At 40.0% G+C, this 17015-nt stretch overlaps 1 protein-coding gene across 2 annotated transcripts in view; it reads left to right on the forward strand.

The window, feature by feature from the left end:
- ADD3 (adducin 3) overlaps nucleotides 1-17015 on the forward strand; it is a 92963-nt gene that overhangs the window by 69390 nt on the left and 6558 nt on the right. For both annotated transcript variants that reach the window (XM_082286606.1, XM_082286605.1), the window contains exons 4-11: nucleotides 9988-10126; nucleotides 11514-11665; nucleotides 11781-11861; nucleotides 12923-13072; nucleotides 13932-14075; nucleotides 14164-14262; nucleotides 15321-15503; nucleotides 15829-16086. In XM_082286606.1, coding sequence (XP_082142732.1) covers nucleotides 9988-10126; nucleotides 11514-11665; nucleotides 11781-11861; nucleotides 12923-13072; nucleotides 13932-14075; nucleotides 14164-14262; nucleotides 15321-15503; nucleotides 15829-16086 — 1206 coding nt within the window. The remainder of the gene's footprint in view (nucleotides 1-9987; nucleotides 10127-11513; nucleotides 11666-11780; nucleotides 11862-12922; nucleotides 13073-13931; nucleotides 14076-14163; nucleotides 14263-15320; nucleotides 15504-15828; nucleotides 16087-17015) is intronic.

The raw sequence follows: 17015 nt of genomic DNA on the forward strand, positions 1-17015 counted from the left end.
GTAATTAATGTCCTTTTGCTGCAGCCTCTGTGGTTTTTTTTTTACTAGATGCAGTGTAAGCATGCAGATTTTAGGAAGGGGCATGAAAAGGGATATAAACCCCTGAGTTTAGGTTGCTGTTTTAACAGAAGATTGCAGGACAGAGAGCTGCTGGGCTGCTGCAAGAGAAGCTGAACCAGCACTTTTTGGAAAGTGACTGTTCAGAGCTGCCAATAAGTTGCAAGGTTTTGTTGTGTAAGGGAACAGTTGTCCAAATAAGCCAGGGGCCTGCTGCCTGCTTGGCTTACAGAGAAATGGGAACATGGGAGCTGAGTGTGTGATCAGGCACGAAGAGGAGTTGTCTGAGCTCCCATTTCCCCTCAAGTATCGCCTTTTATCCTCTCTTTTCCTGATACAGAAAATTTAGAGGAACTCTGCTGTGATTTCTCACACGAGGAAATTAAAATATTTTTATACAGTATCTGTCTCCAAATGTCCACCAAGAGAATTTCGTAATTAATTTGGGGTTGAAAGGTGCGGCATTTTTTCCAGGCTCCAGTTGCTGTGTGCCAGTTCCTGGGACTGAAAACATTTACCTTGTTCTCCTGAATTTAAAATTCATCACAAAATGGGCAGAAAGTATTGTTCCTGTTGCCAGTCTGTGTAACACAGGTTGAATTGATGAGTGTTGTCCATAGTGTTTTTGTTTTATAGCTGCAGAATTACATTGTGTTAGACATTTTTATAGTACTTAGTTGCTTTTCTGGACTATTCCACTTGACAGAGAGAATATAGTTTGAAGGTGTTTAGGAGAAGAGGAAGAGAAGTTATGAGACACAGTTTAAGGGAGAGCTTGCTTTGCTTGTAAACCTTTGCTGAGTCTTAGATATATAAATGCATATCTTCACCCAGCCTTGATAAATGCATTCAGATCAAAGAAATAGTCATTGACTCCTCTTCTGGCAAGTATTAGGAAATATGAAGTGTATCTAGCAAGGATAGTAACTGTCTTAAAAGTACACAAACATGTATGGAGTTGAGGTGAGCTTTGAACATGCACTTTCTGTGAGCAAAGGTCCAAAATTAAAGGGTTAATCAGTGTCACATAGTAGGAAGCTTAGGTACTAATTTAATCTGTCTTTATTAATGAGCTTTTTTCTTTCTTTCTTTCAAGTAGGAAAATCTAAATCCTTCAGCAAGAAAATAAATTAGAGAATATATTTCAGGAACCACAGTATATTTTATTCAGTAAGGGCTGTTAGGCCTGTGAGGGCTACAGGCCTGACCACAGATCTTCAGACATCAAGCTGCTGCATCTCTCTCATGTGCTGATTGGTGCCCATACTAGTGTGCAATCTGACTACTCCTCTCTGATGTGCAATTTCCCTTTCCTAAATTAAATAATTTAAAAGCTACTGAAAAGCTATTTCCATGTTTGCTAATGTCTTCGAGTCTGTTCATAATAAACCTTAAACAAATCAGAGTTGTTCTCTGACCATTGCCCATGGAGAATGTCGTGACATTATCAGTTGAGTTCTCAGATGTGTTTGCCTAATATGCATGTGGCTCCTGAGCATCTGATAGCCTGGAGAATCTGATAAACTGAACACGTTTGCTGTTCTGTGTATGTTAGAAAGGTGGAAAGAAATTAAGATCAGCTGGGCCTGAGCAGCCTGATAGCATCCAGAAGTACTGCTGGCCAATCTTTAGCATAAAGCCATTTAGGGTTATTTTAGTAATGACTTCAGTTTCAGAGGATTCAGGTAGCAAGTTGTTATTTTTAAAGGGAAGGTACTACATTTATGCAGTGGACTAATTTTATTGCTTATTAGGTCCAAGATACTTGCACTATTGATGCCTTGAGAGGCCACCTAAAACAGAATCTAGACAGGAGTAAGGGAGTAAGGTCAGTATTTATTTGAAAGGCCTTCAAAGGTACACCCAGAGCCAGAGGCTATTCTCAAAGTGGACCTAAGATGGACGACAAGTCACGAGTTCTTCACACTTTTATAGGTTTGGTTCATTTGCATATCAGGGTTAATTCTCCAGTTAATGCTTCCATTTAATGATGTAATTTCCCCTCAGCTTGCCCCCCTCTCAGAGGCTTTTGGTTTATTCTTTTTGGGCCTAGGATGATCTGGTTGTCCTTGAAGAGCAGGCCCAGAGAGGCTTTGTTATGTCTACCTGGCACAAGTGAGCAGAAATTAACAGGTTTCAAGAAACTTCAGAGTTACACACTAAGCAGCACAGGATTTGAAAAATATAAAAGTTAAAACCTAGGGCATTACTATAATATATCCAAAATCTGAAAAGATATGTTGGTTGTTTTGGGGTTTTTTATATTTTCCAACTTAAGTCTGCAATTAAAAGCAGTTTTGCCTGTATGCTAAACAGTCATATGTTGCTTGTTACACAGAGTAACTATGTCTTTCACAGAGCAAAAATATATTTGCTGTACCATCAAATCCCTTATTTTAGTTATGGTATACAAGTCCTTCTGGCCTTTATTCCTTCCAGCATTTCTCTGATGCTGTCACCATAGCAACCAGAAACTCTTAAAACACTTTTTAAAAAAAAAAAGGGCAGTGGTTGTGCAGTTATGGTGTTTGTGAAAACTGAACAGCCAGTTCAGCACTGAGGAGCTGAATGAATATATAGATTGGAAGAAAATCCCCACAGCCACTGTGAAGCAGGGAAGGTGTTGGATGTTTCTGCAGGCAGCAGTGCCACACCGCTTCCAGTGCAGAGAGACCATGTGAAACAATTATCCACCCAGCAGAAAAGCTAACTACAGGCTTCAGCTAACGGGACAGTGTGTGTAACCTAACAGGAAATTAGGATCAGGGCTCAGATTGCACTGAGGAGTACCTTACATACCTTTATATTGGTGTATTGGAAGGAAAGCTACAGGTGAGGGTGGAAATTGAAGAGGATGCATTCTTATACAAAAATATGCTTCTATATAAGATATACTTCATTATTTTTACTGATGTAAGAAGTTGTGTCTGAAGCAATGAGTGGAACAGCTGTTTCATGTAAACATAAAAATGCCTGGTTATTGGTATTTAAATGTCTAATATATGTTTTTAATTTAACAGTGAAGTTTTGTGTGGCTTCTTGAGACCCGTTGGATGTGTGTTTGCTATTTTTACGTATAAAACACAGCTATTTGGAGCTTGTTTATTTTTTTCTTAAGTTGAGCTCTGTGTTGGCAGGATCCCATCAGGCTTTATTTCAATTTCATGCTGGATCCAGAGAGTGTCTACCAACCCATCATGACTCTTCAGGTTGTTCAGGGCCATTCTGGCTTGACACTGCCATTGCAGGAAGGTTCCGGTCAAGCTATACAGATTGCAAAATTTTGGGGGGTTATGCCGAGGTTAAAAATGTACTTCTCTACTGTGCCTCCCTTCCTGCCTTGTATATGCACACACCTCCCTGCCTCCCACACTAGCTGGTCTTGCCCAAAAAAAGTGGGGAGATAACTATACAGCTTAGCAACTCTTCTATTCAGGGGTCTGCCTTATTATGCAGCATGCAGGCAGATTTTTCTCCTCAAAAACAAGAGCAATCCCACCTACACTTGAGTTTTTTTTCTGGCTATGTTATTTTCAAACCATCAGGACACAGATGAAGGATGATTTAATTTATTTTTTCCGTAGCTTTTGCAGTTGTTTTGCTTACTGTATTTTGTATCGAGTGAGCATCCAGTATTTTTGCAATACCACTCCCTTTTGGGGCAGTTTATTTTCTTAAAAATATCAAAGTCCTTTCAGTTCCTCATATGTTTTGGCTTTTACTGCTCTTTTCTCAGAAGTTCAAAAGCCTTTCACATCCTTCAGGAGACTCACCTCTTGGCCACAAAGGACTCACAACCTTTTATTTCACCCGAGGACCTCCTCACTGGGCAGTCCTCTCGCCTTGCAGCTCCCTGCTCTGGCTTTTGTCTTCTGTGACATCTTCCCGACATCCTGCTGGGAAGTCATGACTCTTCTCTCTCTGCAAGAGCTTATTTAATTGCCTGCTTTCATCATACAACCTGTGTAGCATTTTGTTCACCCAGAGGCAAGAGCTCAACTTGACACATCATTGAAGACACACTCCAGAATGTCCCTTAAAGATCCCCTCTGCACTGTGACAATGTTTTAAGTGAGAGGGAATTGGTGTTCAGGGTAATGTCTCAAATCAAGGCCATCCACTAGATCTCTGTGAGAACCTAAGAAATCCCAATCCCTAGTTATCATTTCTATAGCTGCCATGGTGCACTGTAAATTCATACCAATGTCCTGCACCTCAAGTGCACGTCACATTTCCCTGCTTTCTTACCTTAAAAATAGGTTACCTCTCAATCCTTTCTATTTCCATACTGCTCCTTTCCACTTAGTTTGAACTGTGGTGTTTTTTTCATTAGATATAAATGCCAACAGATACATGTTGAACCTGGAAAACCTTGGAAAGCCATGACTGGTGACTTTCCTCCTTGGCTTCTAGGAGCATGTGCATCCAGAACACTCTGCAAGAGCTCCTAGTGCATTGCCACCATGTGTGCTCCCACCCTTCCAAGTCCTGCACTTACTGAAAAACCCAGTTAATTATGCTCAGAAATGCATGAGACCCCTGATGAGCTGAAATTTGATTTCTTCTAGCATTTTACATTTCATTGTACATTCCATTTACATTCATTAAATTTCATTTACATTCCATTTAGCAAGATGTATAGTATGGCTTTACTCCACGAGAGAACACGAGGGAGGGACCCAGACCCCCATGCAGAGCAGCAGTTGTGTGAGTGGTTGGCGCTGGGGCTCTGGGAGCTGAGTGTGCTGGAGATGGACTTGGCAAAGGAGTTCAGTGCTTCAGGTTTGGCTGTAATCATAGGGTACCTCTATGCTGCTTATCACAGGAGTAAACACTGCTGCAGCTCAGAGAGGAAAGCCACTGTGCACCAGGTTAGAGGAGCCGGAAAAACTGGCACAGGCTGAGCTGTGTGTGGGGACCGCCTTGCTGTCAGCCGAGTCACTAAATCCAGCCCAGCTACCCTCACCTTCAGTGCAAGAGAGGAGGTTATTATAACTTTGGCTAATTCCCCATACTTCTTGCTGAGCCTATTTCTTTTTGTCTTAACATGAAGCCCCCTCCCCCTTGTTCTCTTTCACGGCATTGACAAACACTTTTTGTGACTCTTATCTTCTCCCCGCCAGCCTTCACTCACTGGCGGTTTTTTTGTGGCCAGCTCCACCCTTTTCCACTTAGGGCCACCCGTTGTTTGTATCTGAACTCCAGTCTTGAAAGAGCCTGTTAGGAGCTGTGTCGGCTGTTTCGGTGAAGGTCTTCCTCTCACGGGCAGCTGTGTTTACAGCACAGGAATCAAAATTAACGTCTCTTCGCTCTCGAGGACAAAATACCAGTTAAGTTTTGAAACTTTCCTTCAGTGGTGGAGATTTGACTTAGAGACTCTGTGTGGGCACGTTTAGATGAGTTGAGTTATACCCTTTTCTAAAATGGATTTAAGATACTAGAAACTGATCAAAATGGGCAAAAGTGAAAATGGGTGAATGGGTTTCTTGTATTATTCGACAGTTTTTAATCTAACAGCAGTGCTGCTATGAAAGGTAGGGGCCTCACATATCTTTTTTAGCTACTTTCCTGTAGAATGACATGAAACTGTTTGGTCATTACTGTAATTAGTCCTAATGTGCTTTTAATGAGCACATGCTTTCTCCTCTTAAAGGTTTGCAATGGTGTGGAGTATTTGTAGATGACTTGCATACTTATTTGCTTATGATTTTATTTCTACTTCTTTTGAGTTGGATACATGTAGAAATCAGTGGTCAACAAATAAGAAACAGCACGGATAGTCAAAATACTGTGTACTTATAAGCCTGTGTACTTCTTAACATCCTCAGAGAGCTGCCTACCAAGATGAAGCGATTAATACCAAGCTTTTTAGCAACATCATTGTTTTGCACTATATATGTGTGTATCCATGTACCATAGGTTATTCTAGCAAGTTGATTATTCTAGTTCTTCCTGTATACGTTGACTGAAAAGTACTAGTTGTCAACTGGTACATGAAAATGTTGCTTTGATTCTTAAAAGCCCAAATTTACCCTGTCAACTCAGACTGTACTTCTGAAAGAAAATGGAAGTAAATGAGTCAGAACTGAGCTTGTTAACTTTACTCTTGAGTTTCAGAGAACTGTTGCTGGTCTAAGTTGAAAGATTTTTCCATCTAAACTGTCTGAGTCTATGATGTGTATTTGGAAGATGATTGCAAATAGTTCTGGAGAAGTAATTTTATGATATTAGAAAGACCTTGACCTAATCATTCTACTAAAGACTCCCATCAAGAAAAGCTGTGTCTGTTCTGCAGGCTGTGCAGTACCATGTAAGGCTGCTAAAAAGCTGACTACAGTTTTGGGAAGAGTGGTGTTCTGGAAACAGTTTTAGGAACAGGCTGAGCTGCCCTGTTCATTTTTACTGGTGAGTTGTGGGGAAATTCATGTCTCAGAGCAAGGTGGTGGAGTGGCACTCAGAAGGTGGGTGAGGTGGAAGCAGAGCTGCAGCCTGCATTCTGCCAAAGTCAGGCTACTCACATAGCTGTCTGCTGCTGCCAGGTGAATAAAAGCCCTGCTCAGCATCCTCCCAGTTGTGCATCTTGTCTGAAATGTTGCTGTACCTCCTTTCCAGTAGCTGTCATGGGCCCAGTGTTCATACCATGGAATGTTTCCTATGCAAACTGTCAGTCTGATGCTTGAAGTGCTGTTCCAGCACAAACAAGGGGGGATACAGGTGCTTGGCTGGGCAGGTGAGGTCCCTGAAGGCAGAAGGATGCTTGTGCAAACAGGAAATGAGTCCCAGCTGTGGAGGGATGTGTTATCCAGGCTACATCCTGGCTGTGTGCAGGCACAGCAGGTGTCTGAGTCCAGCTGTGTTGGCAGGATCATGGGCAGCCATGAAGTGCTGTGCTGCTCACTTTGGGACTTGTACCCACCCCAGTGTAAGAAGTCACTGCTCTTAGTATCTCATGTCTAAAGTCGGAGTGGTTTCAAACAAACAAAACAATGCACATGTACCCAGGGAGCCTGCTAAATCCCAGGGCTGAAACTTTCCCTTGATTGAGCAATGCTGAGCATACAGCTGAATAACATGATTTTTCTTCATCTGACGGTAGAGTTTTTCCTTTGTCAGCATTTTCTTGTCAAATACTACATCTGAAATTACCAGTGACCTTTCCACTTGAAAAATACCTGCTTTGTGCCAGAGCAGCACACTTGTCATCTCTTTGAAAACATCTCTCTCCAGTGTGACATGCTTGTATGACTTTTGCTTGATCACTTGTGGGCAGTGTAATGCCACACATATATAAGCATATTACAAACTCACAAATCAAAGCAAAACCAAACCACTTGGTCTCCAGGCTCTACTCAGGTTTTCAGATGCAGGCTCCTCCTGCTGAATGGGTCAGAGCCCTGCAAGGTAGTGGTTTTACAGAAATCAGTCTTGCACAGTGAAATAAATATCCAATAAATATCATTCATTTAATGGCTCTTATTAAAGGTAAATTGTTGACCACAAGAAGGTGGTGCCCTTCATAGGAGCCCACTGGGATTACCAGAAATGGAAGAAGGTTGTATTAACACATGTGGGATGTTTATCTAAGGATATACAGTTCCAAGTTTTAAAGGTGTGTAGTAGTGAATGAAATGTATTGAAATATTCACAGATATCCATGAGACAGGCTGAAAGCTGCTAAAAAACATCATTATACTCTGGCATGTGGATAAATTGCATACTTGATTTTATGCACTTCATCCATATTCTCACCTGCTTTACAGTTCATCCCAAACCTCCACATTTGCCACTTTACTGGCTCTTGCCTATCTTCCCTTATTTCTAAAACTATTTTTAAGGGAATCTGCTTGTTTGGTTTAACAGAATTGTTGATACAACACTAAATCCTCATTTGTAGCAGTCTCAGCAAATGTGTAACTTACCACTGTTAGCATCAAGGTGCAAAACTAAGCTCAGAAGAATGAAAATAACATGACCAAAAAGCAGAAGAATTAAAAATACAGTAGGCAATAAACTAAAAAATCTTTCTGACAAAAATTTCCCAAAATATATTATATCACCTTTTTATCTGCTATGGAAGTAACATTACTTGTACAGGTTAAAAAAAAAATGCCAGAAGTCTGAATGTGACTAATAAGAGTTTACTGTTAATGTTTTTGCAGATCTTTTTTATAGTCCTTGTTGAATTGAAGGAGGAATAATTTAATATAATACAGATAACTGGGCAGCCTGTTCCAGTGCTCTGCTACCCTTGATCTAAAGTTCTTCCTTATGTTGAGGTGGAGCTTCACGTATTCCAGTTTATGGCCATTTCTCCCTGTTCTCTACTTCTTTTCTCCCAGTTAGGTTCCTTTCCTCACTCGATTCCATGTTTTTCCTTTCCTTTTCCTCATCTGCTCCTTTCTCCTGCTGCGTAGACCTTACAAACAGCAGCCACTAAAGAGAAAAATCTGACTTTGCCTGTGCATCTTCAGGCTGGTGAGAAGTTGTTCAGCTGTTTGGGGGATGCCATGTGAATATTCTGGTCTAAACTAAGAGATCTGTGCAACAGATCCATGCAGAGTCAGTCAGTGGGAATTTTTAGAGGCTTTACTTATGGAAATCTGGCAAGTCTTAGGTACAGACATGATCCTGAAAAAATTATTCTAAGGAGAGCACAGATATCTGAAAAGTTGGTAATTAGTAGTTATGGAGGCTCAACTGTCCAGCTGAGGAGGCTGTACCAAGTAGAGTCTTGAGGATGTTTTGGCGGGGGGGAAGGTGGTCACTAGCAGTCTGTCTTACTAATCAAAACTTGTTGGTGAACAGACTCAAGAGATGGGTGGATTTTGCCCAACAGAGTGGGTGTTTTGAAGGACTGAATTAAAATTCAGTGAAGAAATTACATTTGTCATACAGAACTGTTTTCTTTCTTTAATTGAGAGCAAGTGCTCTGCTAAGGAAGGCAGACTGAAAGGAGCGATTACTTACAGGGAATAGTCTGGACTTCTATTAGGAGCCAGCTGTGTGGTAAAGACACCAAATGTCTTTTTGGAATGAACCAGGAGGAGTGTTCACAATCCACCTCAGCTTGTGTTGTGTGCAGCTTTGGGTACTGCTAGTTTTGGGAAAAGCTGCAAGATGCCACCAAGAAGAAATGAGAGGGGTAGAAAATGTAACCTGTAATGAAAATTTGAAGGAACAGAATTTACTTTGTCTGGAAATGTCAGGACTGCAGTGATCCTAGGACAGGGGTTTGTTGTAGATAGGGAATAATCTGTTTATCATCTCAAAGGAACAGGCTTTGTCCACAGTCCATAGTGTGTGAAATCTGATACTATGAAAACTTTTTTGTGATATATTCTGCAAGGGTTTATCTCTTGGGCTTGTAGTCACTTTATTCAGAAAAAGAAGGAAGGGTTTTTTCCCTCTGGGTAAGGAAAGAAATAGAGAGGAGATAGCATTCCTTCTACTTTTTGCATGTCTGGGATATTACTTGAGCATGGATGAGCTCCAGTTTTCCAGTTGTTTGTAACTTGATAAAGTTCAAATGGGTTTTCAGAGGGATTATATTATAAAAAAAATATCCAGCACAGAAAGCAACACATCCTGATTGAATTTCAAGTACCTCTTCCAAAGTACGGACAACACTTCAATTATTGATAAAAAAGGGTTTTATCATTTAAAAAAAAATACATTTTATCTTGGCATGTACTGGGAAATAGTAAATCCTCTGTGACCAAACTCCTGCTTTCTGCCCCCCAAATTGCCAATACCTAGTGTACAAAGTTTAGGCTGGATGATGAAGTCTGGCAAAGTTAAAACAGCTAAAAACAAAGTCTAAGGGGAAGTTTCATGTAACGTTAATAAGAGGCAAAACTGCCAGCCCCACCTATAATAGAAATAAGATTATCAAGGCCAGGTTTCCTTGATGATTCTCAAATGTTTCTACAGGCTTTTAGAGAAGATCTGGAATGCCTTATTCAAGAACAGATGAAGAAGGGCAATAACCCTACTGGACTGCTTGCATTACAGCAGATTGCTGAATACATTACAGCGAGCACTTTTACAGGTTTTTCCACATCTTCACTCAGTAAGTGAATTATACATTTAACTGCTCTTTTTTTCTTTTTTTTTTTTTTTTAATTGTTACCAGGGCTTAGCCATGCTGGGATCTCCTCTTTCCTTGAATAAAAATTCTGTCAGAGCTTGCTTCAGCTGTGAAGTAGTGCAGATGGTAGCCTTAACTTGCCTTTTTAGGCTTCTTTCAAATTCTTTGATTTGTATAATGATATCCAAAATGGTTGGAATCCTCAAACTCAGTTATTCTATAATTTGTTAATAGAAGTTTAACTGACATAGGGAACAAAATGTTGTGCCCTGTTACTATTAGGAGTTTAACATGAATATAAATGGAGATGTGAAATACATTACCATTTAGTTTCTTTATTTTTCTACTCTTGCATATAAATTGTTACTAAAAAAAAAAAAAAGTACCCTGAGCTGGGGAGAATACCCTGGCAAACTGAATCATCAGATAAACAGCTCCCACATTTAAGAACAGCTTCTAGTCTGCACTCTACTTGTAAAGATGTCTCCAGGATCTCGCAGTTAACACCCAAGTTCTTCTTTCCAAGTCATGAAGCACTGAGATGTTCAAGTCAATTTAAGTTCTGTGGGTGGACATTATATGGGAGCTTACAAGCCTGAAGTACAGTGGCAGCTGTCAGCATTCATCATCTTTGGAGATTTGGTCCCAAAATGGTACTTCAGGGTTTATTTAACAAAACGAGTGGAAGAGAACAGAGAGCCCAAATAACCCCGTGTTCATGTCTCTGGGTGGTTACTGAGACTGCATCCTGCTGTTGTCTCTGCTGCTTTTGCCAGAGACAGTGGGCACTGATCTCAAACTGCACACTCCTATTGTTGAAAACCAAAATTACTTTTACCTGTTTTGGTCTTAACTTTCCCTCTAAACAAAGGTTGTGAGCTGTCAAAAGGCTATCATGCATTCATGAAGGGGACAAGGGTATGTTTGTGTAGTCACAAGTCAAAGAGAGAAATTGATCTTTGTGATTTCTCTGTTAAGAGGGGATTCCTTCTGTCTTAGGGTTTGAGAACTCTTGCACTAATCCTAATTTCTTCATTAGGACTGAATTGAAGTGCTGAGACTGAGATGTCTCTTCAAATTAGTTTTGCTGGTGTCAGAAGTCCACAAGGAATGTCTTATCCTGTAAGAAAAAAACCTCAAAGTGACAAGTAAAAATACGTCATTAATGACAAATGTCTTAAAGCACAGTTCCAGTTCTGTACAGGATATTGATTCAGGAGAGAGTTCAGGGAAATACTTTATCCAGTTTAATAAATGCTGGTACTGCTTTGCTAACAATTTAAGTACACTCCACCTGGAACATCATGGCATAGCTGGAAATATATTTAATTGTCCAACTGTCCATTGTCTATTTTTGTCTGTTTTTCAGGCCATGGAATGATTACACCCATCAATGACCTACCTGGGGTAGATACCTCCTCGTTTGTTAAGGGAGAAAAACTTACTCGTTGCAAGTTAGCCAGTTTATATAGGTTGGCTGACTTGTTTGGGTGGGCACATTTGCCAAATGCCTATATCACAGTAAGTATTTTAGACAAAAAAAAAAAAATTTAGAATTTCACCCATTCATTCAAATTATTTTTCCTCCTGAATAATGTAAATTAGATCAGTAATCCATTTCCTGTCTCCCTTGCAGGTAAGAGTAAGCAAAGAACATGACCACATTCTAATCATTCCAAGAGGGCTGTCCTTTTCTGAAGCTTCAGCTTCTAATTTGGTACGTGATTCACCTGCTGTAGTAACCACCAAGACTCAACCTGTTTTCTAAAATACTTTTGTGGCTGCTAAAATGGACGTCTATAATTATGCTGTTGTTTGAGTTTTTTTAATATTTACCCACCAGATGAAAAGCTGGTTAACTGCTCAGATAATAGCACCCTTTGTTGTCAGTGTTTCTTCCTGGGTTTAGCTTTACTTTCTGTTTCTTTGTCCTCAGCTTCAGTGAGGAGCAGCAAAGTTTTGTTTTCCTGTCTGATGAAGCTCATCAGTAGCCTCAGTGTAGCTGCAGCCTTTTATGACCTGGCAGTGTGGTAATACATGTGAAATTACTCTGTAGGAGTAGTGTTATCACAATCAGCTCTTACCTTTAAAAGTGAGGAGATAAAGTCGAATAATCCTCCCCAGGCCAAACAAATGAGCTGGGTGAAGTAACAAGCTGGTATTTAGGCAGTGGTAAATCACTTAGGTAAATGTGCTAAATCACACATCTTTTGGTGCAGAACTTGCCATATGCTCTTCATGTCAGTGCATATCTGTAAAGAAACTGCCTCGAGGTGAAAGGGGTACCAAAATAAGATTGATAGTTTTACATAGCAAACACAGAACCAAAATGAGATATAACCCTGCTGTAGTTTGTTGTTGATCCAGAAATTACTATTTTAATGTTCTCACGAATCTGGAAATTCCTTGTGCATTGAATGCTCTTACTGGAAATTTCTGAATTATCTTTTTATTAAAAATGTAGGAAATGTTAATGAAATGCATTTTTAAAAGTGAGAAACAGGGAAAGGTCAGCTAGACTGAAGCAGAATATATGTTGTATCAGAGTCTTACTCTTACTTCTTCCATGGCTGAACTTCCAACAACTGTCAAGGGCTTGTACAGCAGGGTGGTTTATTGACACACAGATTCATGGCTGCTCTCCTACTTTTTTTCACGCTCTGAGCCCTCAATATGTGTGGGGAAATTTGGTGCTAAATAAGAAAGGAAGGGTATTTTCTAGATAACTGAAGTTGTCTCAAAACTTTTGAATATCATGTGTTTCTTTGCCTTTTTCAGGTTAAAGTGAACATCCTAGGAGATGTAGTGGACCAGGGAAGCACAGCTCTCAGTATTGACAGTGTAGGCTTCAGTCCACACGTGGCCATCTACTCCACGCGCCCCGACGTCAGATGTGTCATACACATACACACCCCTGCCACAGCTGCTGTAAGTCTTCCTTCTGGCACTGACTGAAAGAAAACAGCTTTACCTCATGAACATAGGGCATATTTCTGCTCACAGCAGTTTCGTTTTTGTTTTAATGTCGACTCTGCACTGGTAAATAAAAGTGTGAGGTTATCAAAAAGAAAGAGAGAGGGCTGAGCCACCGCAGTGGAATGGGACCAGAATAAACTGATGCTCAGAGATTGTTATACTCAGGTTGAGGCGGTTGTAAAGCAAATAGTTTACAGAGGCTTCATTTATAGCATCCTAGATAATATAATGTGCTGTATAAATCATCATCAATTGCATTATGCAGCTCCATTTTTAAGTGGTTTAATTAGTAGTTACGCTTAGTTTGAATTTACCTCGCTATTTAAATGTTATAGTTAACATAAACTTTAAATGGTCTGTATAGTAAATGTAAGGAGGCCTGAAAGAATTGGTTTGAAATAACTAAATTCTTATTATTTTATCTAGAAATGCTCCTTGCCTACAGACAAAATAAAAAGGAATGATTAATTTCGTTTTTACTAGCTTTTTGAAGTCATAAGTGTGGGAAAGAAGAACAAACCATTAAGTAAGATGAGAATTAAACATGGATAAAATTCGCAAAAATTAACTTAGTTGGAAAAAATTGTCTTTTGCTCTAGTTAATCTGTCCCTAGGTTGAGTAGCAGCACCTCTGTCACCCTATTGCAAATTAGACTGGTATGGGGGAGATTGTTTCTAAGCTTTCATTACAGAGTTTGCCTCTCTTCCAGCAAAGATAAAAAGTGCACCCTGCTAAGGCTTGGGTGGTTGGGATGTGAGTTTTAAGAGTTTCAAATTTCCTAGTTATCAGCATTTCATTTTCACGAAACAGGTTTCTTCTATGAAGTGTGGCATCCTTCCCATATCACAAGAGGCTCTGATTCTGGGAGATGTTGCTTATTATGACTACCAGGGATCTCTTGATGAACAGGAAGAGAGAATTCAGCTTCAAAAAGTTCTTGGACCCAGTTGCAAGGTATTCAGCCTCATTCGTGCTCTTCATAAACAATTTTCATGCCCTGCTCCAGTTTCTACCATTTAACATTAGTGTCTTCATTTACTAGGTATTAGTCTTGAGAAACCATGGTGTGGTAGCCCTAGGAGAGACACTGGAAGAAGCATTCCACTATATTTTCAATGTGCAACTGGCCTGTGAAACTCAGGTGAGAGAGAATTTATCTGTTTAATTTCAAACACTTGTGCTGCAGAGTTACAGATTACATCCCAGATGGGAAGATCTCTAACATTACACAATTTTGGGGTTGTGGAATCTAGTAATCCTGTTTACCAGGACAAAGTCAGAAAGACTGGAATAATCAGGGAATCAGTGAGGGAATGGCACAAATACTCATTCTAGGAACTCTGACACAGTCTCCGTGGTGTTACGCTCTGAAGGGTACAGAAGGTTTTGTTCCATGCTGTGCAGAGTGAGCCTCATGCAGGGAATCTGTCAGATGATACATTTGCTGGTACTCACTGCATGGGGAAGTGTGATTTAAGATCTCTTGAGAGCCAGATCCTTTATTGAAGCTGAAAAGAAGCATCTCTCTGTGATCACAGATTTGTGAAACCAAATTAAAAGGAGGTCTTTAGACCAATGGTAGAGGGTGGCACATTTAAAAATAACTTGAATCACTAATTCAGTTGTTTCCATTTTGTCTAACTTTAGCTACCTAGTTAGGTATCCAGATGTTACCTATAGCCTGTGAAAAGAGACCACTGAAAGTGTTCTCACCTTTCATAACTTTTAAGTCCATCTCCAGAAACTTTGTCACTTTGTGCTTGTTCCCCAGTGATCCTGTTCTCCCAAAGAGGCATTTGGATGTGCAAATGGCAGGCTCCCACTCCTTTCCTTCCTTGCCCTTCCCTGCCATGTATTTTGAGTTCAGTCACTATTTCATTTTGAAACAGCTAGAAAAATTTTCTATTTTTAACAATTTTAATTTAACATTTTTAATCTTGTGATGCAGAAACGTTTTTTTAAAGTACTCTGAAATCAAGTGTTTGAATCTACTCCTTTTAAAGTGCAGTTATTAGTAGATGGCATAATGCTTTCTGTAACAGTCACTTGCTGTGTATTTTAATACATCTTTTGGACAGTAGAAAACTAGCCTGAGAAATAACTGCAGCATGTATTTAAGCAAGCTTCTGCTGCAAATTCAGAAAAGCAGAGAATACAGAAGCCTTTTCACAAATCAAATATCCTCCATGATGTCTGCAGGTTCATGCACTAGCTGGAGCAGGTGGGATAGACAATCTCCTACTACTGGATCTGCAGAAGTTCAAGCCTTCCACCCACGCCGTGGCAGCAATGGGAGGAGGTGGAGTTAATATGGCTTCACAACAAAAATGGAAAGTTGGGGAGCAAGAATTTGAAGCTCTCATGAGGATGCTGGACAACCTGGTGAGAGCATGTTGATGGTGGTATCCATATAGTCCTGTAAACTTTTGAGTGTAGGAGTAACTTCTGTCAAAGCAAACAGTTTTTTCTGGTTTCTCTGTGAGTTCTAAAATGAAGACAGAGTAAATGTAAGAGGTAGAAAATCTCTTCATTATGTGAAGTTTAATTTGTCATACTGTTTCTGACAGCAGTATTCTGTTTTAGTAAGAATTTATCATGCTTTGAGCTTCAATTTTGTCCCACCATCTTACAAATATATAGTAGTTTAATAGTAAAAAGTTGTATTTTATATGTTTAAACATTCTTTTCTTATTTTCCTCCTCCACAGGGATACAGAACTGGCTATGCCTATAGGCAACCATTAGTCAGGGAAAAACCTAGACATAAGAGTGATGTCGAGATCCCAGCCACTGTGACTGCCTTTTCCTTTGAAGATGATACAGTCCCACTTTCCCCCCTGAAATTCCTTGCACAGAGGCAACAGAGAGAGAAGACAAGATGGCTGAACTCTCCAAACACATACTTGAAAGTTAATGTGCCTGAGGAGTCCTGGAATGGGGAAGCAAGTCCCAGGACTAAGATCACGGTAGGTTGATACGTTGGGCACTCACTTAGATTTTGCCCTACTTGAAAGTAAGTTATGCACAGTTTATATGAGGAAATCTTAAACAGGATTAGCAAATAAGTTTATTGAGCTAATTAAAACAGGCTTTTCGGAGACTTAATGACATTGGTACTGAGGGTCTCCTTTGTTTGGGGAGAGAGGGGTTGACTGCAAGAGTAACAGTTTATGATAAAATTTAACCATGATTTTGCAGTTCTAACCATCTCTTCTTATTCCTGAAGCTGAAAACAGTTTTTCTACCAGATCTTCTTGTGCTATTAGTTATGCACCAAATATAGTAAGGTTTTAAGTCACCCGTGGGTTGTTCTTTTTTTACATGAGGGAGACACGAGCTCTAATTCATCTCTAGCTGCCCCTTTTCTATTTGTGAGCTTACTGAAAACAGCTTTCGAAAGGTCTGTTCATGCTACAGGCTTTTAATGATGATAAAGATTTTCCCCCTCCTGCAGCTCGGCAGGATGCTTACACTTAGTTTCCAGCCTGCAGAGAGGTGGCCCTCGTGGGACTACAAGAGCGTGTTATTGCTGTTCAGCTACTCCCAGTCACACAGTACAGCTGTAAAAGCATCAGCTCCTCCTGCTGGCAGGTTTCTAAACTTGAGTTTGGGAAAAACACCCTCAGAACCCTGCTTGAGAAGGGAAAAATCTAGTCAATGTGTGGTCAGCAGAGGTAGAAGTCGATTGCATGAACAAGGGCTCTGGATCTACGTGCCAGTTACTAGAAAGTGTGATCTTTTCTAAATACAGCATCATTAGCACACAGCTAACACTGCATTTTTCAGGAATGTATGTCAATGTTTACAAAAAGTAATCTTGTTCAAGGCAACTTAAATCCTCTTGGGAAAACACACAAACATGTAAGGGGTTGGGATTATTTTTTAGGTATCATGT

Source organism: Coloeus monedula (genome assembly GCF_965178545.1).
Source record: "Coloeus monedula genome assembly, chromosome: 8".
In the NCBI taxonomy this organism is placed as follows: domain Eukaryota; kingdom Metazoa; phylum Chordata; class Aves; order Passeriformes; family Corvidae; genus Coloeus; species Coloeus monedula.